This window comes from Lepidochelys olivacea, assembly GCF_965140295.1.
Source record: "Lepidochelys olivacea isolate rLepOli2 genome assembly, chromosome: 6".
Lineage (NCBI taxonomy): Eukaryota > Metazoa > Chordata > Testudines > Cheloniidae > Lepidochelys > Lepidochelys olivacea.
In genome coordinates this window covers 61,928,934-61,955,149 of record NC_140416.1, presented here as the reverse complement: position 1 = coordinate 61,955,149, position 26,216 = coordinate 61,928,934, and the positions used below count along the sequence as shown (strand labels likewise).

General features: G+C 42.8%; 1 protein-coding gene across 2 annotated transcripts in view; it reads left to right on the top strand.

The window, feature by feature from the left end:
* COX16 (cytochrome c oxidase assembly factor COX16) overlaps positions 1-24,324 on the top strand; it is a 53,558-nt gene extending 29,234 nt beyond the window's left edge. For both annotated transcript variants that reach the window (XM_084630269.1, XM_084630270.1), the window contains 2 exons: positions 8,559-8,621; positions 23,964-24,324. In XM_084630269.1, coding sequence (XP_084486395.1) covers positions 8,559-8,621; positions 23,964-24,080 — 180 coding nt within the window. In that variant the 3' untranslated portion in view covers positions 24,081-24,324. The remainder of the gene's footprint in view (positions 1-8,558; positions 8,622-23,963) is intronic.
* The last annotated feature ends 1,892 nt before the right edge of the window (positions 24,325-26,216 follow it).

The following is a 26,216-nucleotide window of genomic DNA, read 5'->3' as shown; positions in this document are numbered from 1 at the left end:
TCTAGATTAAAATGAGGGTTAAGAGCATCAACTTCCTTGATGAAAAAGGCAGGCTGAACAACTCTTGTCTTTCTCAAAATGCCTTGTGCTGGAGTATTGTGAAGTTGTGGCGTTCATGGTCAGGTCTGCCTAATTCCTTAGAGAGATCTACACTTGCTTACATGTTTAGAAGGGGATCACTGAAGGGCCAGAAATGCATGAAAAAGTGCACAAAAAGGTGCAGCAAGTTCTTTCCTTTATACCATTGGAGCTACAGAAAAATCAAGGTGTAGCAAAGCTCAGGGGACTTGGCTTTAAAAGCTCCTTTTAGAGAGCTACGTCCTGCTGTTTCTGATCTGGGAAAGATGCTTGGACAGTGCTCGGAATCTGTTAACCTTCAGGGCATGCTGCAAGGCCCACCTTTTCTCCAAGGCATTTGGGGAGGGTTGAAGGTCTTATTTCATGTATTGGAACATATTTATTATACACCGGAAAGAACAGTCCATTGTATTGAAATGTTACTGTGAAATTAAATGTATTGGCTAGGTGCCCAGAGCTTGGGAAGGGGGCCTCTAGTTTGATTTATATAAATCAAATAAATCAATGTGCACCTAGAAATGAAGCAGAATGTGAGGGCCTAGAAAGAATTGATTAATTGCATGAGAACTTTTTTTTTTTTTTTTTTTTTTAAGATGAGGGCTGACAACCCCTGCTATTTCACGATGGCCTATGTATGTGAGAAAATATATACACATTTAACTATTATGCCAAACAGATAGAGGGTGCTCAGGTAGCAGCCAAAACACCGTCCACCTATCCTCTATTTCAGACTCTTAGGGCAAATCTAGCAATAAACTAAGTAGGGGGCAAATAAACACTCTCATTTGTGATCTTCAGCTTAGTATATTTTTTAAAATTGAGAGAAATAAGAAAAATAGCACCCACTAGTTAACTGACCAGGTCACAGTTAGAAGGGTCATAAGTTTTTTATCTTGGAACACGAGTTGATCCCGTCCCCATCTATGGTATTGCTAATCTGGATGCTTATGGCAGGGATTCTCAATTTCTTTCATAATATGGACTGAAATTTAATAAATTGTATCATGAACACTTCCTTTCCCATTTCTGATTGTACAGACCACCTACCTTTCTATTCCTGACCACATAACACCCCTGCAATTACAGCAGATGTTCACATGGAAAAATAATAATAGGGAAGAACTTAATGTATTTTTAGCCTGCCTCAATGCAATTTGACAGCTGGAAATAAGGAGGAGTGCTGACACTACTTGACCAGCAGTTCTTGTCAGATCACCAGTGCTCTATGGCTCACATTTTGAGAACTGCTGCCTTATAGGGTTTTATATGCTATTTTCTGAAACATGAGCTTGGCTGTTGTCAGATATCAGTTGGACTACTGGTCCTTCCTTGTGTGGCAATTTCTGTGTTCCTATGTAGACCTCTTTTTTTTTTTTTTTTTTTTTTTTTTTTAAAAGAGTTGAGCCTAAACCATAAAGTTCAGATCTGGATCCAGAAGTTTTTGGTAGTTGGAGGTGGTCTGATCTAGGGTGATGAGATGGGCCCATCTCTATATTTTACACATCTGAAATGACAAATATTATAATAAAACCAAAGAGTATTAGAAAGAACTATAGGTAAATGTATTTTACAAAATGTATTTTGTAAATACCTTCTCTGTCCTTTTGCTATATTACTTACACCCTCACCTGCTGTTCCCTTGCCTCCTGGGAAGTAAAATAGCATCTAATTTAGTTGCTTACGTGTAATTATACATTGCACTTTTAAACTCTGGGATTTATCCCTTCTTGCCTGTAGCTTTTAAATCTGCTCATAAACCACAGTTCATTAGCCTGAAGTCAGAGATCCTCGTGAAGAGGTTAGAGTGTATTTTTCCTCCTCTCCTTTTTCAAGAAAGATCCAACCTGGCTGGATCTCTGAAATGAACTGCTGTTTTGCCTTTTATAGGAGTAGAAGTATGATGTGTGAGCTTCAGGAAGCTGTTTTCCCCACTCGTAAGGCTTCAATTGTTGCTACTCTGGATTATTTCAGATAATAAAGTACTTTGGGGGAAACAGAATTCATCTGGTTCCAGTGTACGTGGTCACTCTCTGGGCCGTGCCCTGGTGTTATACATACTCCCAAAGATTGTGTCCCTTCTGCTGGTACTGGAGTGAGCAGGTAAAAAGAACTTGGTTTAAACCTTGTTCAGTAAATCCAACCACAAGAATTTCTCTGCTTACAGAATGAAAGTTGAAATCCTCATATTTTAATAGTTAGTTGTAAATAATTAGTTTTAACACACAAACATCTTCTGCTGACCTTCTGGAAATGTTTTATAGCCCATGAAGTTCTGAAGGTCAAATATTTGGTCAGTGCTTGCCAATCTTTGGATGTAACTGTACCAGTTTACCATATTAAGATCTAGTCAACATTACAGCTACTTATGTTAAAGGGAGCTGGTTCCAGCACAGTTGAACTGAGTTTCATTTTGTAGTGTAGGTGGGCCCTTAACGTTGGTCCCCAAACTGTCCTAAGGCCTAGATCTGCACCAGAGCCCCTAACCGGAAATGATACATATGCGCACACAAATAAATAGTTACAATTACAACTAGAAGAAAGTGAGTTGCTATTGTGAAAATTCATTTTTAAAACTCCAGTTCTAGGCTCATGTTTATAATTGGTGATTGTGATGCTACTCTGAACATTAGGAAAATAAAACCTTCCCTTTCATCCTTTCTGGATGATAAATGGAACTAATGCTGCCGATCTGCTTTGGATTCCTCCACCCAGTGTCAAAAGTCTTTTTTTTTTTTTTTTGGAAAGCTACCTCTTCCCTAGCCCTTGAGGCAGGGCCATCCCTAGGCGGCATAGGGGCGGAAATGACATCACTTCCGGGACCGACCGTGCTGGGGGCAGGTAGGGGAGGATGGGGGAGGCGGTGTCTCCCTAAAAGCCATGCGTGGCCCTGCCCACACTCTGCCCCACCCCATCCCAGGGCCACACTTCGGCAGAGCCACTGGGCTCCAGGGGACTGGTGCCACACCGCTCGCCCTCCTGGGGCTGGGGAGGCTGCGGTGGTGCTGCCAAGCTCTCTCTCCCTGCGCACTCTCCCTCGAGTGGAAGGGGCGGGGACTGAGGGTAGCCTCCCCCAGCCAGCGGTTTACCTGCTGCACATGCAGCGCCAGCCAGTCGCGCCAGCCCATGGGGCCCAGAGTGGTCGCCCAGATTCGCCGTCCCTTAGGGACAGCTCTGCCTTGAGGTAAAGTTAGCTGCATGCACAAATTTCACAGTCATCTCTTTGAGACTGTTTTATTTATTACTAGACTAAAATGAGCCATGATGTTAACTAAGGATCAGCGTAAAGTGTTCAGCTTGGGAGTGTTTTTAGTGGCAGCACAATTAGATTTATACTTGTGCCAAACAACTTCTTGTCACAAACAAACATTTCCTTCGGTTCAAAAGTACATGAAGAGGCCAACGCTCTAGTAGCAGCATGTTGCAGGAGACCCTGGGCCGACAGGGATTGCAAGCAATGAAGTGCTTCACATTGCTCCCAAGTGACACCCTTCCTCCGCCCCCAAAATCTGGCCAGTACTTGGAAGGGCATTTATCAGCTGACTCCAGCTGAATAATGGCTGTCTTAAGCTTAAGAGTGGGGTACAGATTTTTAAATGTATATAGATACCTAAAGATGTAGATGTACCCAGTAGGATTTCCAGTGTATCTAGGCACCTAACTCCAACTGATGCTGGGTGCCTGGGCAGTTCTGTAAATCCTGGGTTCCTGTCTGCACTTTTTAAAAATCTGGCCTGGGTTACTGCAGTTGAGTGTTGGGAAAGATAAAATTCAGAAAGAAATGGGAGGGTAAATTGAGGCAGGTTTCTGGGGAAATAACTTGCTCTTTGATGATCAATTTTTTAGGATTTTTTTTCATTTAAATAGTTTGAATGAGCCAATACAGTGCAAAATACTCTGGCAAATAATGTTTATAATTTGAATGGGTCTTATCTATAAGTAGGCATTTAAAAAAATACTTCCCAGAAAAATAAAATACAAAGCCTGCTTTCTACCTTAACCCATCTTAAAGGATTCCCTGAGGATTTGAAGGAATCCTCCAGTGACATAGGGACACTATATCTCCTAATCCACCACTCCTAACCCATGGTACATGAGACACAGATTGTCAAGGTGCAGGAGGAACCAGACTGTGGCCACTAGAATGGCCCATAGGGGCTTCTGGTCAGCTGGTGTAATGCACAGCAGCCTCCAAGGCCAAGAAAGCAAAAATGTTGCATAGCTACCTTTGTGCATGCCCCCTTCCTTATCCAGGTGTGGAAGGATGGACTCCTGGATTTGATTTTTAGTTTCTCTCAGCTGCCAGGCCACTGCTGCAAACTCCAACTGGGATCTGAGAATTCAGCAGGGCTTTGTCTGCATCATAACATATCTTTGGGTCTGCACCCCAAGGGAGGTGGACACCTGAGTGCTGGGGCAAGTCCCTTTAAAGCTGAGGCTTCACAGAACTGATCTCAGTGTCTTTTGTTCTGCAGTTGGGCATGGCCCAGCTTGTGTGTGTGCTGGAGGAGGCATAATAGAATAGCTTGGCTCAGTAAGACAGGTAAAAAGGGTACCCAGGCCGGCATAATAAACAGGCTCAGTAGTATCTAAGCACATCAGGTGGTATCCAAAGGGAGGCAACCTGTCTCACATCTGCTTGAGGAGTTTCAGGTTGCTTCTTTGGCTGACCAGATTTATTTTGGGCAACATTTCCATTACTGACTCAAGCCAGTTACAAATTTGCAGGATTTCTGTGTCTTAGACTTTAGATGCTCCCCTCTCCTCCCTCAGGTGGAGAGGAATTAATGCACAAGGAAGTGGGCTAAGAGCAGAGGGCACTTGGAGTGGAGCAGCAGCAGTGCTCCCCTGTGTTTTCACAAGTGTAGCCATGCGAACTAGAATCACTAGACATAAGTAAAATAAATCCGATAAATAGGGGATATTGAGATGTTTATGGTAAAAGTCAAAACAAAAATAATCGTATAGGTAAATTTTGTCTGTCATAATTGAAATAAAAACACAGATTTAGCTATGTAGGTACTTTTATGGTACTCACCACCATGATATCTGAGTGCCTTTCAATTACATGGAAGTCCAAGAGCAAGCAAAACTCTCTACCCCTCTTCTTCCCCCTTCCTCCCCCCCGCCGCTCCCTTCTCCAGCTGGAGGAGTAGCTTGAAAAATATGAGAATTAATTTCCACCTTCCCTGTGTGTGTGTGTGTGTGTGTGTGTGGACTATGTGAAGAGCTATTGTGAGGACACTAAGGAGAAATTTGCATTTAGTTCTGAATAACGTGCAGTCCAGAGTTTTTTCTTCTTGCTCCAGAGAGAGTTCTTTCTCCCGCACTCACGATCAATGGATTCATTGCTTTGGTGGAACATAGCCGTTATTGGAGGTCATGACTATAGAGAGAGAGGCAGTTTTTCCAGTCACTAGGGCCATTTCCATGGAGCACTTTCAATATCATCAGGACCGAGACTTTGAATTTGACCCAGTGTCGGTGAGGAGCAGTGTAGGGACTGGAGCCTTCTCACAGAAGCCTGTTTTGCTCACTGGACAGGCTTCTGCATTTTGTACCAGTTTAAGCTTTTTTTAGTCTGTCTGGCTTAATTCCTGGATGTAATGAGCTGCAGTAGAGTGTGGAAGTCACAAATACATGTATTACTGTAGCTAGATCTGTGACTCATGCAAAGGGACTAAGGTCTGATGTACATTTAAAAATTAGCTCAATCTAGCTACATCCTGCAGGGCTGTGAAAAATTCTGAGCACTGTAGTTAGATTGACCTAATTCCCAGCGTAGACACAGCTAAGTCAATGGAAGAATTCTTCTATCGACCTCATTACTGCCTCTTGGAGAGGTGGATGTATTGTATTGCAGAAAAATTCCTTCTGTTGATGTATAGAATCATAGAATATCAGGGTTGGAAGGGACCCCAGAAGGTCATCTAGTCCAACCCCCTGCTCGAAGCAGGACCAATTCCCAGTTAAATCATCCCAGCCAGGGCTTTGTCAAGCCTGACCGTAAAAACCTCTAAGGAAGGAGATTCTACCACCTCCCTAGGTAACGCATTCCAGTGTTTCACCACCCTCATAGTGAAAAAGTTTTTCCTAATATCCAATCTAAACCTCCCCCACTGCAACTTGAGACCATTACTCCTCGTTCTGTCATCTGCTACCATTGAGAACAGTCTAGAGCCATCCTCTTTGGAACCCCCTTTCAGGTAGTTGAAAGCAGCTATCAAATCCCCCCTCATTCTTCTCTTCTGCAGACTAAACAATCCCAGCTCCCTCAGCCTCTCCTCATAAGTCATGTGTTCTAGACGCCTAATCATTTTTGTTGCCCTAAATGTAGATGTAGAAAGCTTCTACGTTACAGCATTACTGTGACAGAGCTGCAGTGCCATACCTGTGCCGCTGTAGTGTAGACATGTCCTAAGTCTTCTAGCCATTCACAGTTGGTAATGATAATTTTTCACAGCCACGGCTGTCTGAGCATCTTTAGGATCTTAGATATGCAAGAGTACTCCAAGGCTATATAGCGACTTTACAGTTGGCAGTCAGGTGCCTTAGATCAAGGGGAATATTATGGAGGAGACATGTTCTCTGAGCACTTGCCTCTTCCTACCTGTACCAATTCTATCATGCCTGGGTTCAATTTTAGCCCGCTGCTCTTCATTCAAGTGGCTGATCTGTGCTAAGCATTAGGAATGCAGTGGGTTGGTTCTGTTTACATCTGATGTGAAGGAGATGTACAGTGGGATATTATCTGTATTTTGCTGACATTTTTAAGTGTGACACTAGCTCCCACAGTGTCTTAATATAGATATTGAATAATATCAGGGAAAGGATAGAGCCTTGCAGGACTCAGCAAGAGAGCACTTTCAGGGCAGAGGATAGTTGCCCATTACACCTCTCTGGGTTAGGTCTGAAAGAACTCAAACCATTTTAGGACATTTCCATGGACTTGTGCTGTTCATTTGAGCAAAACCATCGGTCTAATGTGTATTGACTATTATTATCATTTCCACATTTGTTTGAGACCAAAGCAGATATTGGAATGGGGGGGGGGCGGGGTTGGCAATGGGACAGCTAATACAGTGTTGCTGGAGTGGGAAATGAGGAATTTACCTCTCCAGTATCAAACCTTCACCTGCTTCCTGAGTACCAATACTCTTAGCATCCAGCTGTGAAAACCCACCCCTATGCATTGCAATATAAACAACAGTGGTACACTGAAAATTTATGGGCAGAGTGACATAAAGTGCAGGTAATATAAAATTAAGTAACACAAGGGTTACTTTAATGTACTTGCGGAGCAGTGAAGGAGTGGGAGGGCATTGGTACCACATAAGTCCAGGATCCTTGCTGTGTAGCATAGTTCTAGTGCATCATAAAGGACATGAGGCCTTGGTTCATGGTATAGCTTGGGCAACAATAATGCAAGCTTCACTTTGCTACACTGCCACATGTACTGTATCTCACCCTGTTTTTCTGTGGTTCAGTCAGTCTTTGGCCTCTCTTCTGAGACTACCTACAAGGGTGCCATTTAGGGCTAATTGTGATGTAGACCTCTGGCCACTAGAAATTAAACTGGAACACGCAGCTCATTGGTCATAGGTCACTGAACAGAGAGTAACTACTTTTGATCACTGAACTGAATCACAATTGAACCAGGGACCTATAGGTGAAAGAATCATCCCTGTACCAGTCCCCTTAGCCATCCAGTCCATTCATGTTATTTTTATTTAAGGACTAAAAATGTAGTTTCTGTTGATCTTTTTTTATTTGATTGATTACCCTAATTAATGTATCTGAATAGCACGTATCAATTGGGGGGCGGGGGGGTCTCACTTGGAGAATGAATACAGCTCCCTCCAGGGGCCTGAGCTATGCAAAACCCAGTTATCGTGGTCTACTTGGGTTCATACTCCTTGATTTTCTGTTCAAGCACCCAAACTCCAGTGAAACTGGCAGAAATCACCCAATTTTATCTGGTTTGGCGTCAAAATTAGGCAGAAGCAAAAAGTTTCACATGGTTTCTACCACATAAATCAGCAAAAGATTTGCAACCCTGGCCCGAGAGTTGGCTTTGTAAATCAAAATGTGTTACATGCCTCTTCTACAACCTCAAGTCCTGACAGCGGGAAGCCTAAATAGCATGACCACATCTTTCCCCTTTCCTGTGGTTGAGATTCGATGAGGTGGTCAAGCTTTAGATTTAAGCATCTAGGGATTGATGGCAGGGCATTTACAATGAGGGGCCCTCTAGTCTGCAGTTTTTTCCCTCTGCTAGTCTGAAAGAACTAGAATCTGTTGACCTTTGTTCTATACAGGTTCATAGATTGCACCCATCACCATGGTATCTGGGCAATGCAAGAAATATCTCTGTTCTCAGCGTTTAGTTTTCTTTTAAAAGAAGATTGAGAATTGTTTTTCTTTCAAATTTGGGTATATTTTATAAATAAACATTTTGGATGTCTTCTCCATTTGCCTTACAGATGGATCCAGCTTTGGAAGAAAGAATCAGAAAGAATAAGATATCATTGGAATCTGAATATGAGGTACTGTAGGCTTGTTGCTCAGGGCTTGTAGCCTTGTCTTGCCTACCCTAGCTGTTGGTCAGGTGTGCCTGCCCATAACTAAAATTAAACTAACTCTTTGCCTTTAATTCACTGCTGTCCAGTAAAACTAAGTTTTGTTTTCTTTTTTTGGTAAAAGATTTTGAACATGCAATGCTTCTTTCTAAACACAGCCCTGATGTCCAGTTGCCAAGTACAGCCCTACAAATGAAGCTAACACTTTCTGTGGCTAGCCTAGTCTGTAAAAGTAAAGCTAAAAATGGACTTGGATAGAATATGTGCATGTCAGCATTTATGCTACATATCATATGATGAGATCCTTGTGAGAAATGGCAGCACCATGTGACCACTTAGCTGACCCTACCCATTAATCTATCTGCCTCCATAACTACTACTTATATTCCAAACATCTGTGCAGTTTTCAGACAGTTGCCATTTTCCCCTTTGTCCATCAAAAAATATATATATATCACACAGAAATATTTCCTCCTTTCTCTCAAATGTATTTCTTCCCACAATTACACTGCTCTGAGATGGAGCCCTGAGCTAGCAACAGGTTTAATGTCCAGTATCTCATAAGTCTTCAAGGCTGGAAATGAGTTTATCCCTTAGGAAAGCTGCAGAACCTCCTTTTCCAGAGATAAAATGTTTTTCAGGCTCAGTCCCTTAAAATTATGACACTGATGTGTAGAAAGGTTTTTTAGGTAATTGTAGAGTTTTATAAAATTATCTGCTCATTATTTCTGCACTTGCTTTGTTTTGTTATTGAGTGGGGAGAGAGGGATGAAAGGGCACAAATAATTTGGGGTACAATTTTTTGCCTACAATTATCTGCAGGTGAAATTCCTGACACATGGGTGTCAAGAACTTGATTGCACCCTACTTAAATATTCAAATGATTGAAACTAGGGATGTAAAAGGTTAACCGGTAAGCATTAGGCTTACCGGTTAACCAACCTTAACCGTTAACCCCTGCAGTCCTGCGCTGGCGGGAGGCACCCAAGCCCCAGCTGTGTCTGGCCAGAGGGGCCCCAGCCCCAGCTGCTCTGGGCCAGCCGGCGGGACCTCAGCCACACCACGCCAGTGGGACCCCAGTCCCGGCCGACCAGAGGGGCGCTGGGATGTCTGGTGGGACCTCAGCCACACCAGGGCGGCCGGCTGAAGCGGGCCTAGCCCTTGCTGTGCCAGCCCCCCGCCACTTCGGTTAACCGGTTAATTAACTGATATAATTTTAATCATTTAACCCTGGTTAACTTTTTAAACCGATATTTACATCCTTAATCGTAACTGGACTCGCTAATAAAACCGTTCTATCACATCATCCCATCCATCATGAATTTTCTATATCATAATAATAATAATATATTCTTTTTTTGCTTTTCTAACATAAGGACACAGATTGTTCCTCTCTAGTATGGTAAAGTTGTTAAATTAAGATGACTGGAAACAAATTTGGGGCATTACACTTTTTACAAATAACTTGTTTTATAGTGTTTAGGGGGCAGAAAGCTTCATACTCTGAGTATGAATGGAAAATCCCAGCCTGAAATTCATAATTTACAATCCACTAACGACAGTTCCATTTGCCTTTTGAGAGCCTTTGGTCTTGTACGCTCCCTTATATGCATTATAACTCTGGTTTGATTTATTTATGTGAAAGAACCACAGAGCAATGAAAAGAACAGTCTCTGTCCTTTTAACATGATACGTAACTCTAAGCTCAAAATGGAACTGTACGTGTGCCGCATTTCCTTTCAACCACAATTAAGTACATAGTTGAAGGACAGTATTTAATCGGCCATAATTGCTCTGACTCTTGTAGGAGATGTCAGTGTTAATAAAATGAAAATGGCATAACAAAATCTTAAATGCATGTTCAGATAATTCTTGTGAGGCTCATTCCCGATAGCAGAAGTGACTGAAACATTCTTAATTTTTGTTTTTTTCAATCTAAACTGCAGATGAGCCCCAAGCCACATAGTTCAGATCCAGATCCAACCTTTACCAAACAACACAGCATTCAGATCTTGCATTCCAGTGTGTTTGATTATAGAGAGAGGACCAATACATGTTATTTGGATTACATCAGCATTTGAAATTTCTCATAATTAAGGTGGATTCAGATCAGTTTGGGGCCCATCTCTATTGTCAAAATGCAAATATATAAAAGTATGTAATTATAAAAACTTTACTATGGTCCCAAACCTGCTAGATGCTGAGCATCCTAAATTCTCACTAGAGTGCAAGTTAAAGGAGCTCAGTCCCTCAGCAGGGTTGTATATCACCTCTCAGGATTGGGCTGTATCAGAGCGACTATTTAATCCATTGTTTCCTCTCCATTCCTACTAAAAAAAATTACTGGACAAGTCCTTTGTCATCTCTCTCCTTTAGTACAGTAAACTTTCTCCTCTGTGGACCCTGTATTCTACCTTTTTCCTATACTACTTCCTAGGCTACCCAAAATATGGCTGCTTAAGAACATCTTATTTTATATAGAGAGCTACTTGGAGGCTTATAATAATAATATATATTATATATAATATAAAAGGACAGTAATAGTAAAATGCCAAGGGCCCTAAAAGGTTGCATAATTATTATGTAATACTCAAAGGAGAAGGGCATTATTTTACAATCTTGCTATACTAACAGCATTATTTTACATAGCTGCTGTTGAAGACAGCTGTCCTTTTATGAAATTTGGCTGTCTGATGTGTAAAAACCTTCCGTTGACTTCTGTTGTTTCTTCTTCTCGGAATATGTGTTGAATTATTTTAGTATTCTGAGAATACTGCTTAAAGCTTACCCTACCATCTTTTGGGTCCTGGCTCGCAGGGCAAAGATATTTCCAATGTACTATAACATTATATCCTGACTCAATATGAATTTGGTGAGTTAAGATATCATCAAGTCATGATTTAAAGTGACAAGTTTCATGTAAAGACATTTTTTTCACTATAGCTTAATAGTTGTGTGAAGTTCAGTTTATCCCACATAGGAGCACAGTTGGTATTGCTGTTATTTCAAGGACTGCAGTAGGGGGGCACTATTTGTGTGTACAGTCTATACTGAAGTGTTAATCTCTCAGGTCTATCATTGGTTCCATCCATCTCGTGCTTTGAGATGTGCCAAAGGAGCAAACTTTCTTTACACATGTTCCCTTTTGCTCATGCATTCCTCTCACACACACTTGTGTTCTCACAGAGCCAGCTAGTCCTTGCTCCTCCCATTTAACTAATAAATCATTGCCCTTTCCATAGCTGAAACGGGTACTAATGTGAATGTAGTTCCATGCTTGAGTCTTGTAGAACAAACTGTAAAAAATGCAAAGTAGTATATAACTTGTGCTAAGACACAGGTCTAGAGTATTTTTTTTTAAGTGCTAAAGTGGCAAAATTCTTTCTAATAATAATTTTTGTTTCTACAGTATCTTTTATCTTCTAGGATCTAAAGTGGTTTGCAAATGTAAAGGGTCACAGTCAACTTTTAATCACAATTCTGTTTGAAATTGTTTATTTACTAAATTATGTGTTACCCTGAGGATTACTATACCTGAAAGAGATTTGAGGAAATTTTTTTTTTCCAGATTTTTGTACTTTGTAGGCAGTCACTTTCAGTGTCCCTACATTGAGGCCTGGATCCAGCACAGCACTTAACTTAAAGCCTGTGCTTAACTTACCTTACAGGAGTACTCCCATTGAAGTCAAAGTCTAAAATTAAGTGCGCACATAAATTTGCAGGATTGGGGCCTTACTTAGTTTTCCCCAATAATTTGTGTGAGTCTTTCCAACAGCAGAAGAGAAGAGAGAAAATATTTTTAAATTGGAAAATATGATTGTAAACCCCCCAAAAATGGTAGGAAGAGGGACTCAGGAGCATGTGAAGAACCTGAAAATACTTTTAGCATCCTCTCTCTCTTTCTCTTTCTCTCTCTCTCTCTCTCTCTCCTTTAATTGACTAGATTTCAAGTTGACAGTTTTCCTTTTAACTAATTGACTGCAAATGCATAGTTGCAGTAAGAATTTTTCAAGACAAAACACAATTAATTACCTGGGTTGGAATTTAGCAAAGGTATCCAGGATAACAAACCGGGTACTAAAGGGCTCTTTGGTCTAACAGAGAAAGGCATATCAAGAACCAGTAGCTGGAAGCTGAAGCCAGACCAAATTCAAATTAGAAACTAGGCATAAATTTTTAACAGTGTGAGTGATCAACCACAGGAACAAACATCCAAAGGAGAAGGTGGATTCTCCATCTCTTGATGTCCTCAAATCAATACTGGATGCCCTTCTGGAAGACATGCTTTAGTCAAACTAATTACTGGGCTCAGTACAGAGATAACTGGGTGAAACTTAATGGTCTATGATATACAGAAAGTCAGATGAGGTGATGGTACTTTCTGGCCTTAAACTCTGTGATCTATGAAACCAGATACTGATCCACTTCCACCTTACATAGTTTATTAGATCAGATAATAAGTCTGCGTGAGGAAATATGACTGAACTCCACCACATGCAATGGGTTCACATCCCCTGCCCAATGGCCCACCCAAATCATGTCCCATACTTTGCACAATGGAACTGCATCAGTTCTGCTGCATGGAGGGACCCAGGCATCCATGGAGGAGGGGGCAACATTTTATCCCTGGGTGAGGAATGTGTAACTGTTTACTTTTCATGTGAGATTGCTGGCAAATATTGCAAAATTATTAAATGGCATCTCAGTCTTCAAACAGCTGAGCAAGAGGTTTGGGGGGTGTGGTTTGGGAAGGCTGCTTCCTACACAAGATGTCTTGTGAATGAAAAGAAATATTATACTTATTATCTCTGCTAAGCTGGTTTGTGCCATTTACATCTCTTAAGAATTGACTTTGGGTCTGGCCCCACCCCCAGCACCAGAGGGGGTCCCGGACCCCCCGCCCCCCTGGCACGTGTGTGCGCACACACATGCCCAAGTTTTAGTCATGGTGGGGCTTTTAGTAAAAGTCATGGACAGGTCATGGGCCCATGAATTTTTGTTTACAGCCTGTGACCTGTCCATGACTTTTTCTAAAAATACCCGTGACTAAAACGTAGCCCTAATTATTAGTCTTTCACATACCAAGACTAGCAGTAGGTATGACACCAAGTGGATTTTAGTTAGGACAGTTTTTTTGTTTAAGTACTGTATTTGATGAGTGAATGTACAATATATACATAAGTTATCTTGTTCTCCCTTCCCTCTTCCTCTTTCAAAAATCTCATAAACCTGCGGTTCAAGATGTGGGTCATAGGAAAAGGTCAAAGTATTACAGGAAGGTGAAGCTGGGCAGCAATTATGGCACAGGCTCCTAAAATAAATGCTGGCAATAGAGCCTTAGTACAAGGAGGAAGGTTCTTGCTCTCCCAACAAGACTTCTCTCTGTTGAAAATGTTGGCTTATCCAAGCCTTTGTTTCCATTAGGCTAGGGTACACCACCCAGAACTTAAACTAATGGAGAGAGCAACTCAATGTATTAAGAGCAGGGCATGCCAGAAAGAACTTAATGTTCTTGTACTGCACATTCCTGCCAGGATGCTGGTTATTATCTATAAAGCCCTAACTAGCCTAGGGCACAGCAAGTCAAGGCACACACTCTCCCTTTCTGACCTGCCACCCAACCTGTGCTTGTCCTGAACATTTAAGTTAACCATCCTATAAATGAGGTTTGTGGGGGCCAGGATTTCTCAGTAGCTGGCCCTCACCTCTTGAATTCACTATTGCTAGATATTCACCTAAGCCCCAATGTGGCCACATTCATAACACCGTATAAGACGTATCTCTTTGTACTAGACTTTCCATAAGTGCCAGCTCTTTCTTCACTTGCTGAGTGTCAGACTCCTTTTGATCTCTATCCTTAGTGCTTAGAGTGTCATTGGCTCTCCTTAGATAAATGAATACCAACCCCCCGAGAAAAAGTTCTAAGCCATCTACAGTGTTACTGTGATCGGGATCATACAAATGCCTGAAATAAATAACCTCCTCTCTCCCCTTCTTCAAAATGGAGCTATCCATAATGGTTTGCAGTTCATCTGCTCCTCTTGGTGCCTTTATCTCTGTGTCACAGGGACTGGTTGGTTCTTACCACATTTCAGTGCCAGCATTGTGTATTATCTCAGTCACCAGAGAATACAGTGGAAAAAATGTGCCCCTGTGGGGAATCACTAAGTCTTTGGTATAAAGTATCCTGCAGGAAAATGTTTAATGCAGTGTATGGGGATTTAGCCACGCAGCTAAATCTCTAGGCATTCCCCTAATTGACTGCCCCTCAAGGAAATGCACCAGGGCCGCTAGTTCCACATAGCTCAGGAGCTATCATTTGAGCAAAGGTATAGAGTGGTCTTTCACGGTTGTTTACTTGTAGTTGTGTTACCATGTTCATTCTTTACTCTTTTTTGTGAACTCCTTAAGCATTACTTTGAAAATGTATTATTCTAGTGAGTTTTGGCCGTGTCCACATTCACAGTTTTATTGTTGCCCTGGATTTGAGGGGTATGTGTACCCCAGTGTGGCGTTGTACCCCATAATGCTTTATGGGAATATGACATAACTGGAATATGTTTTATGCTACATGTGCCATGTAACATATCTCTGTAAAGCTTACAGTCAAAGCAAGATAAGGAGCAAGTCTTCTCCCTGGTGCCCACCCTGACAAATTCAGCTGACTGCAGGAAACCTCCATAGAGGAAAGTGCTGGAGGAATCTGTATTCCTTTCCCCACCTAGGTCAGGAGTAGGACCAGAGGTGCTCTCCAGATGTTACTCCATCCATACAATTAGACTATGTCCCTAGCCCCCATTCTCCTACCATGCTCATCCTGCAGTGTATGGGGAATGGGGAAAAAACCAGAGAAGCTGCACAGCAGGGGAGCCTCATGCTTTGGCTGACCCCACCCCAAATCTCACAGCACATAGCTACATAGAGAGTACCATGGAGGTGGACTCCAGGCAGAAAGAGAACACCTCTCAAACTTCTGCCCTGCTGGTTCTGCTGGAAGGGGGCCCTTTCAAGTGGCAAAACACTGGCTAGGATTTACTTCTAAACGTTTTAGTACAATATTAAGATGGCAAGATTAAGCACTCAAAAGTAAAGAAATTTCTTTGCCCTGGTGCACATGTTGTAAATTTTATGGCACACCTCAGTGACAAAGAGCAATACTACTTTTCTTTCTGAGCATTTCTAAGGTCTTGTATCTTAATATGCTAATCTTCCATAAACAAGGGAATGAGGAAAAGAAAATATTACGTATCCTAGTTAAGGTTGGAACTCACTGAATTTTCAGTGCTTGTTCTTGCAGATTTAACATAATGTTAATACTATTTTGCTTTTAATTTTCCAGATTTTTTTGTTTAAGGAAAGAAGATAATGTAGAAGTAAATGGCCATGTTCTATCGGCTTTACTACTGGAACTTGTGAATTCTTTGAACCAGTAAATACACACTTAACTAGCTGTGCATACAGAAGCAATGCATGAATGGCCTTCTGCCTCTGCTGATATCCTGCAGTGTGCGTGGGTTCTGGGGCCCTCTGGCCAGTACAGTGTGGGGTTAGTTTAAAAATGGAAAGGCTATGTAACCCACAGATTACTGAGTGCAATAAATACTCTGGCTGTTAAATAATTTGCATCTCCATACTACCATCCATCCAAGGCTCTCAGAGCAATTTACAAATATTAACTAAGCTTTACACATTCTTGTGAAGGAGGGATGTACTGCCCCCATTTGAAAAATGGAGAAATTGATGCACAGAGATAATAAGGCACAGATTGTCAAAGGTATTCAGGCTCTTAATTTCCACTGATTTCAGTGGAAGTTAGGAGCCTAAATACTTTTGAGGATCTGGGCCTAAAGTGACTTATCCAAGCTCATGTGCTGAGAGTGAGATCCTGTCCCATTGAAGTTAATGACTGAGGGCAATGGGACTTCTGCATGATCAGGATTTCACCACAAGTCTTCAGCAGAGCTGAGTAGAGAACCCAAATCTCTTGGATGCAGAGGCCATCGTCTAGAGTGCTGGGGAGGGGGAGCTAAGTCAATCTAAGTTATACAACTTCAGCTACGAAAATAGGATAGCTGAAGTCGACGTACTTAGAGCTACTTACTGCAGTGTCTTCACTGCAGAAGGTCAACTGCTGCTGCTCGCCCATCAACTCCGCCTACGCTTCTCGCTCCGGCGGAGTAGCAGAGTCGATGGGAGAGTGCTCAGCGGTTGATTTACCGTGTCTTCACTAGACTTAGGCACCCAAGTCCCAGTTTTAGGCTCCACCACAATCTACAAAAGTCCCACCAAATCCTGTAGGTGCCTAAACTCACTTAGTATCTAAATTTTCAGGGTAAAAGTTCCCTGGCAGGTAAGTTTGTGCCTCTGGGTATGAGCACTGCTTCCCCCTAGGTGCCTAGTCGCCTATCTCCCATCTAAGACCCAGTACAATCCATGAACCAGGGGAAGATAGGCACTAACTCACTCATGGGGCCCAATCTGGTAAGCATGCTGAGAGGCTGCCCACTGGCTTGGGTTCCATTGAGAACTGGAGGCCAGGGAAAGAAGCGGTCGTGGTGCCCACCTTATAACTCTTAGCTCAGTAGTTAGAGCACTCACCCGGAATGTGAGGAAGAAAGGATTTGAACAGGCGAGCGCTCTAACCACTGAGCTGGGGCATATTCTTATATAGGGCTCCCTCAGTCTCTCCTCTTGAAGCTGTTCTGTGTTGCATATAGTTAGTCACAATGCTGTAACACTCAGCCGGAGAGCGCAAGAATGACTTTGTAACCTGGTGGACGGCACCCATTTGGGAGGTGGGCGACCCAGGGGTCCAGTCCCCCTGCTCTAATAACTCTTTAATTATCTCCCATCAGCATCTTCCACTGGCTCTCTGAGCCGGCTCTCTGCCTAGCCTGCTGACTTTTGTGGATTTCCCATCTCTTCTCATTCGTTGTATAGGGAGCATAAGCACCTAGCTCAGGCTCTGTGGATTGCAGTGCTGTTCCAGTAATTTCTAGGTGCCTAACCTAGAAATGCTGTAATGCTCAGCGTCACACGGCCCAAGTTCCTTTGTAGATCCAGGTCTAAATCCTGTGCTCCAATCTCACAACCATTCTTTCCTTCATTAAATAAAAACCTTACTTCAGACTTTGCATTCTCTTTCCTTGCAACTTCTTCAGCTCTTGTCACCTTGCATTATATGTTAACAACATAAAACTACAAAGAAACACCCTCTGGTTAAAAAGAATTACTCCATGCAGCTTTCCAGTCTGAGCAGGATTAATCACAGATAATAATTAAATACAAAGTGATAACCCTTAAATCACTAAACGAATGTGGCAGCAAACTTTTCTAAGGAAAATAAAAAGAGCAAAGAGCTTGCATTGTGAAAGATTTCATGCGAAAATATAGCTTCATGAGTGCAATAAGGTGGAGTTTTTAAACACCCATTTTAACTCTCTCCCCCTACATCTATACATTACAATAGGGTCTTTCATTACATGCACTATAGCCCCAGAAGTAATTTGTTGCTCTGACACGTACAGAGCTGATTTGATGCAGTTCTCTTCCCTGCTCCTTTCAACTGTGAAGATACTCTGCCCTTTGTGATCTTTCCATCTTTATCTAAAATTTTACATGCCAGTTACCATAGTGATGGGCAGTAATTGCCCCTTTTGATTTGTTATGGATAGGTATTTCTGGGGTGCTCATCACCAAAGTATCTGAGAATTTCACAAGCCTAATGAAGTAAGCTTACTAACACCCTCCTCGAAGAGGTAAGTTTTTATTGTCTCCTTTTTACAGGTGAGTTAGTGAAGCACAGAGACACTACAGTCACAATTGTTGTAAATGACCACTGATTTTGGTGGCCAACTTGAAATAACTTGGCCTGAGTTATCAGAGGTGTGGAGCGCTCCCAGGTCCAAATGAATTTTTATTGACTTCAGTTTGCTCTTTGTGGTGTGGAGGCTTGCCCTCCATGGACAACGTATACCCAAACTCACAAGGTAATGATTTTCAAACAACATCAGTCTGGACCAGATTTGAACCAGTGAGCGAATGACTCCCTAGGCCACTTCCTGTCCCTTATACCATCCAGTATCCCTAATACTGAAACCTGCTTAACAGGAGTTTTATAAAAGCAAAATGTGTAGTGAGCAGCTGAATGCTTTTTTAGCCACATCACCTATTCACAGAGCTGCAGCTTTCTTCTAGTTACAGCTTGTTGTCAGCCAAAGACTTTAAAGAGGCATTTTTAGCATTTTAGAAACAATCAGTCGGTTTGATATACTACCTTGTTCTAACTTTAAACAATTAATTTTCAGTATCCTTTGGGATATTTGAGACAAGTAGCAAAAGGGATGTCAATCTGATCTGGTTAAATCTCCTTCAATGATTGACTGTTTAGTGGATTGAATAGTGCAGGGGATTGGCAGCAGAGTAGAGCTTTTCACCTCTAGACATCCAGTTTGTATAGATCTCAAGTTGGGAGTGGCTGAAAGTAGTTTACCAGCAGTATGTGGTACTTCTGTGAAATTTGGTGTCTCAGTCTTGGTCCTAATGGACAGGTGTCCACATCACAGCTAGCACTAATTGGCATTCTCAGCAGAGAAGCCAAAGACTGAGTGAACTTGGGGGTTGAGCTATCCTCTCACCCAAAGATGTGGTCCTGGTACAACATGGTTGTGTGGCAATCTGAGGGAAGCTTGTAATGCTGCTGCCTGTGCTCTTCCTATTCAGTGGACAGAAAGAGGACTTAACTCTTCAGGGTTGTTCGGCTTATTTAAGAAAAATAAAAATAGCACAGTAACAGTTGAAGGCCAGATTCTCTATTGCCCTGCACTGATGCAATCATTTACAAAGTGGGCGTGAAAGGTTCTCACCATTGTGTGTGTGAGTGGAGAGTTCTGGTTTAGTAGAGTTGTACCCAGACTTTGCACAGATGTAAATAAGTACAGGTGTAAATAACTACATAGAGAATCAGGACTTTTTTCCAGTTGTAACAGGGTCCTCTGCCCACCCCTCTTCCTGGGGCCCGCTGACTGCCCCAATAAAGCTCAGAGAGGCTTCCTGTTATGTAGCACCCATGGCTTTATTTTTACACACACACACACACTTCTCCCACCACCAGTGTTGAACTATTTACAAGGCTTACAGGGTTAGTTCCCTCTTTGGCTAGCAGTCAGCCTGCAGCCAGGAAACTGTCCGTTCTCCTGGCAGCCCCCCTTCATACTGGCTCCTAGCCCTTATAACTGCTGGCCTGTCAGTCCCACAGGTGGAGCCAATCCCCAGGCCAGGCATCATGCCTGTTACACCAGACCCAATCTATTTCTCTTGATTGGAGCTGGCTGAGCAGGGACTAATTAGGTACTTTTGCAGCAGCACCCTGCTACACAGGTCCATTTTCATAGCTGATGTTCCTTCTTACCTTTTACCTGAATAAAAAAGGACCCCTTTTTAAAACTTTTATGACATGATCAGATTTGGGAAATTTTATAGCCTGGCTGTTCTGAAGGAATAATTGATGGGACACATGTCCCTTCTAGACTGATAATAGACTGATGCATGTCCATTCTAGACTGAGGGAATCCCCCCTGCTGCTGGCAGCTGCTGGGAGCAGCTGGGGTCCCTCTTGCTACCTGCGGCAGCCGGGAGCTCCGTGGATCCCCACTGCTGCCCGCGGTCCATGGAAACAGCGGGGATTCCCTCTGCCACTGGGTTCCACCCTGCAATCCATGAGGGCGGGGAGCAACAGGGGGTCCTCTTGCCACCCACGGTAGCCAGAAGCAGCGGGTCCCCCCTGCCACCTGTGGTGGCTGGGAGCTGTGGTGGTACTCCCAGCTGCACTGTCTGAAGTCACACATGTCTTTGGAAGTCATGGATTCCGTGACCTCCATCACTAAATCGCAGCCTTAATAATGGTTGCAGATTCTGCCATGTGTTCTTAGGAAGCTACTCTCCCTAGATTTGCAGTGAGGCATCAAATGAAATCTTTGTTGTGAATGTCACAAACTATTAATGATCTTCATGAATGTAACACCTGAGCAAACAAATGTACGATTTCCCTGTGCATTGATTAGATTTGTAACTCAATTTTATCTGACAAGTATAAACTCAGTAGACCTCATCAATTGTATAGTTTAATCTACTTATTTACACTGACTATACCCATCCCTTGGATGTTAAGTCCTTCATTATGTAATTCATAATGTCTTTTTCAGGAACCCTGATACTGCTAAATTTGGAATAAACACTGCCAAAATATTTTCTTGTTTTCATTTCCTTAGATTCTGTATATATTTGAAACACCCTGTGCTGTTGGCAACCCTTTTTCTTGAGAGTGACCCCTTCAAAGCCTTCCTAAGGTTTCCAATACAATTGAGTATGACCTTTAGTTAAAGACTATCCTCTATTAGGTATTCTGCTTGTGTTGGTCCCTTAGGCAGTCTCTTCAGATACTGTAAGTTTCACTGTATATATTTCACTTTCAGTAACTGCTTATTGAAAATCTCTGAACATTTCTAGAGCATGCATTGTGTACAGGTGCACTGTATATGTGTTTTATAAAGTCAGAATGCTTTCCCTTTGTAAAGCACAAGGTTCTTTGCAGTGTATTTTCTTTGAATCTTCCATTTGAGTCAGGTGTTAAATTCTGTCTCTTGTAATCAGAGTGATGGCTGCTGATGCATGGGATAATAGGGCACCTTCCCTAAACTCCCTCTTCTCCTCCTCCCCAGTCAGTTTAGATTTCTTCCACTGGAAATGAAAGGCTGGCTAATCACAATTTGAATAAAGTAGCAAGGACAGTTTTCAGGAAGTACTTATGCTAACTCATTCCACTGTATGAAAAATTTAGCTGCTGCTACCTCATATCAAAAGTCTGGTGAATGTATACGCGTGCACAAGTGTTTTCTGTGCGATCTTGCTTAATTTATTTGAAATCTGACTAATCTCATTGAGATTTCTTCCAGTTATAGAAGTGTCATGAAGGTTTTACATAACATGAACCAGTAACAGCAGGCCTGTCCTGTTACAGCTGCCAAATTTTTTTGTGACCCTTATTCAAGTTCCTCATTATTTGTCATCCCTATTGACAGTAGGCAAATTAGAATGCAAGCTCTGTAGGGCAAGGGTGGTGTCTTCTGGTGTATTTGTAAAGTGCCTATTGCAGTGAGGCCCCGATCCTGATGAGGGGGATGGGTCCAGCAACAGGCAACAGCCTTGCGTGGGGGGAGGTGGAGGCCTCAGGCAAGCGGCTGGAGTGTCCTGTTTTCTCTTTGGCAAGTGTGGTCACCCTGCAACTCCCAGCTGCTGTGGGTGGACAGGGCACCCCACAGCTCCCAGCCACCATGGTGGTCGGGGGGAACCATGGAGCCGCAGCAGCAAAAGTCACAGACAGGTCATGGCTTCCGTGAATTTTTGTTTATTGCCTGTGACCAGTCCATGATTTTTACTAAAAATAACCAACACAAAATCTTACCCTTAATCATTGATAACATACAATCTTCTCTACTTCGGTAACACTTGGAATGCAGTGTGAACCTTTGGGATGATGTTGCAAACTCCCTCACATATCTGCTGTTAGCAGATGTGAAGCTCCATGTTTAGGAATTTACTGAATACAGAGTCTATGCCTTGTGGGAAATGGGACTTCCGTTTCTCAACTAGCTGCACTGTGAAGAGGTGGGTCAAATTTTGGCCTGGTGTAAACAAGCAGAACTCGCATTGTCTTCAGTGGGAGAGGCACCTGCTTATACCAGTGTGGGACTTGGTTCAGAATGTGCTATCTCAAGGATAAAGTGGGGAGAATGGGAGGTGGAGAGCAGGGGCAGTAACTGAAACTAAAGTAGATAGTCAAGGAGAAGACATGGGATAAGCAGCTACTTCTCCACTATCTGTGTGCATTAAACTAAAGGAAGAGTCAGCAGAGTTTGCTTCCAGCTTGTTTTCAGTAACTGCGTTGAAATTAAACTTTGCACTAAAATGCACTGGATGCAGAAACTCTCTTGGCTTCTGTCTTTTACTGTTGTAGTTCTTTGACATGGGAACTGGAGAGGCTTTAAAAAATAGTCTGCAAAGGTTCTCTAGCTTCTCTATGGCGAGAACTGCAATACCCTGTGCCAAAATGCTGTCTTGTGCATTGCTACAGCCATACTCCTAGGGGACTCACAGCATCCCTTTGCCTTCTGCAGCAGCAGTACATGGCAGGGGAGGGCAGGAGGGTGTTCCTTTTTTTACCCAGTCACAGAAATGCATGAAGAGTCCAATTGTGGATGCCCTTGAACAGGTGTACTAGAGGAGGGTGGGGAAAGATCCTGTCTGGTCCCCAGAACACCTGTGTGGGAAATCTAGACATTGTTTAAGTGCTAGGCTCTTTGGCCACTTAAGACGCCCCGGGCCTGTCTCCACAATGCATTAGTCTGTACTAGTGTGTTGCGCACTGACTGGCCCACGTGGACCCTGCTAGCATGCCCTAAAAGTTTCCTAGTGCATGTTCATATAGTCCCATTTCAAACAGTACTACATTAACACACACTAAGAAGCTTTTAGTGCATGCCAGCAGGGTCCACATGGGCCGGTTAGTGCACAACACGCTAGTGCACACCCCTCAGTGTGAACTAACATGCCATATAGACATGGCCCCCAGTGTATTCCTCACCCCAAAGGGGGACATAGGTAGGTGGGTTGGGAACATGGCTATAGCCCCATCTCCCATTTGTGGCTTCTGGAATTAGGAAGCACATTCTGGTAAGCCGTGCATTCTTCTCTTTTATATGAAAGTAGTATGGAGTGAAGGGGATCATGCTGATTCTAACTCTCCCTGAGGCCATCTGCCCTGCACAGGCAGAATACCTCTGGGCACCAATGATCAGACATTGTCTTCTCTCCCTTACTTCCCAGAAGAGTAGTTCCTTCTGCAAAAGCCAAATTTTGGTTGTGCTTTGGCAGCTTTCTAGACCTCAACACCAGAAATTCCTGCAGTCAAAGGGCTGACCTGAAAAATAGGGTAGATTTTAAAAAGAAAAGAAAAAGTTGAGAACACTTTCTGCCCTGTCCAATGGATCTCTCTTCCCTAGATATAGAGGAGCAATTACAGCTACAGTCATCATAGCTTCTGATGGCATTTAATATGATATATCTCCGTTCTTTCTCCTGGTCTGTATACTTTTTTCTTCTATAGAATATCATTTGGTCCTGGGTGAAAGTTAATCAGCCAGTGGATGACGTTACATTTGTAATATAGGAAACAAGCATATTTGGAAGAACTCTGTTTAAAGCCAGGCATTCATGCCCTAACATAGCTTTATGTTTATTGTTTATCTATAGAAACTGAAAAGCTCTGACTTTGATGACTGGAAGAACATCAGAGGGCCCCGTCCATGGGAGGATTCCAAGTCTTTTCAAGAGCAGCAGCAACAAGTTCTTCATTCCAAGCCATCTTGACTGTGTGTGCTCACTCCAGTGTCTTGGTAGAATCACTGTTATGCCAGTGACTGGACTTTCTTGCTTTCTAATCCTGTGTCCAGGGAGAGACATGAGTGGGGAAAAACCAAGTTGACAGGTGGTTTACTTGAGATCAATTTGAGATGAAATGTTAAATAAAGATCTTTGTTCAACTGCATCCATTTGCATGGAAGCCCATAGACTGTGTATATTAACTCTTAATAAAGATCAGCCCATTCTTTCATTGAGAATGTCAGTGTTTTCCTTCAGTATTTTTAATAGCTACTGGTCACAATCTTGTGTGGGCTTCAGTGAGGACTGATATCTAGGAATTCAGCCTGTCAGTAGCACAAGTTGTCACCCTTATGAGAGCGGTGGTTCTGAAGTCTAGATGTGTGTGACCAGATACATGTTAGTGCAGAGAGCGCCTGTGTGATCTCAGGCTCAAGGCTTTTAAACGTGGGAGGTACTCTACAGGCTTAAGAGCTGTTAAGGAACAGCATGCACATTTTTGGATGATAATGCTCTTATGTTTTATTTCCAGCACCTTGCCAGTACACTACTCAGTTCCAGCAGTGTCAGCAGGTAATGGTTTCAGTAACATTTGTTTAGCTGTGGTCAGATTTCTGTAATCACTTTATCGATGTGCTGTAGCAGGCAGCAACTTTCCCTGTGGAACATTTCAGTTTAACTAAGAAGAGCTCTTCCTCTTTAAGAGCCTTGCTGGTTTTTATGTGAGCTAGCAGAGCAGAGTGATAGAATCTTCTTGACCCCATATGTGGAGTGCAAAATCTCCCTTGGACTATTATGCACATATATATAGATGTAGGGAGATTGATTACCTGTAATTGGCTTTTTCTGTAATCCTGTTTGTGTGAATCTGTGCCTTAATGCACTAATATGTAGAAGCTTCTTAGTAAGTAGTTATGGTAAAGTTTAGAACTTTCTTACAAAGAATGACAGGTTTCAAAGTGGTAGCCGTGTTAGTCTGTATCAGCAAAAACAACGAGGAGTCTGTGTGACACCTTAGAGACTAACAAATTTATTTGGGCATAAGCTTTCGTGGACTAGAACCCACTTTATCAGATGCATGGAGTGAAAAATACAGGACCAGGTATAAATACATGAAAAGATGTGAGTTGTCTTACCAAGTGTGAGGTCATGGCATAGGGGCATTGCTGGCACATGCTGTCATATATTACATTGGTAGATGTGCAGGTGAACGAGCCCCTGACGGTGTGGCTGATGTGGTTAGGTCCTATAATGGTGTCCCTTGAATAGATATGTAAACAGAGTTGGCCCTGGGGTTTGTTGCAGGGTCTGGTTCCTTGGCTGGGGTTTTGTTGTTCATCATCTGGACCCATGGGAAGGAGGACCTTGAGGAATTCCACCAAGATTTCCACCCCACCATCAACCTCAGCCTGGACCAGTCCACACAAGAGGTCCACTTCCTAGACAGTACAGTGCTAATAAGCGATGGTCACATAAACACCACCCTATACCAGAAACCTACTAACCACTATACTTACCTACATGCCTCCAGCTTTCATCCAGACCACATCACATGATCCATTGTCTACAAGCTCTAAGATACAACTGCATTTGCTCCGATCCCTCAGACAGGGACAAACACCTACAGGATCTCTATCAAGCGTTCTTACAACTGCAGCACCCACCTGGTGAAGTGAAGAAACAGATTGACAGAGCCAGAAGGGTACCCAGAAGTCACCTACTACAAGACAGACCCAATAAAGAAAGTAACAGAACGCCACTAGCCATCACCTACAGCCCCCAACTAAAACCTCTCCAGCGCATCAGCAAGGATCTACAACCTATCCTGAAGGACAATCCCTCACTCTCACAGACCTTGGGGGACAGGCCAGTCCTCGCTTACAGACAGCCCCCCAACCTGAAGCAAATACCAGCAACTACACACCACACAACAAAAACACCAACCCAGGAACCAAACCCTGCAACAAACCCCGGTGCCAACTCTGTCCACATATTTATTCAAGGGACACCATCACAGGACCTAACCACATCAGCCACACCATCAGGGGCTCGTTTACCTGCACATCTACCAATGTGATATATGCCATCATGTGACAACAATGCCCCTCTGCCATGTACATTGGC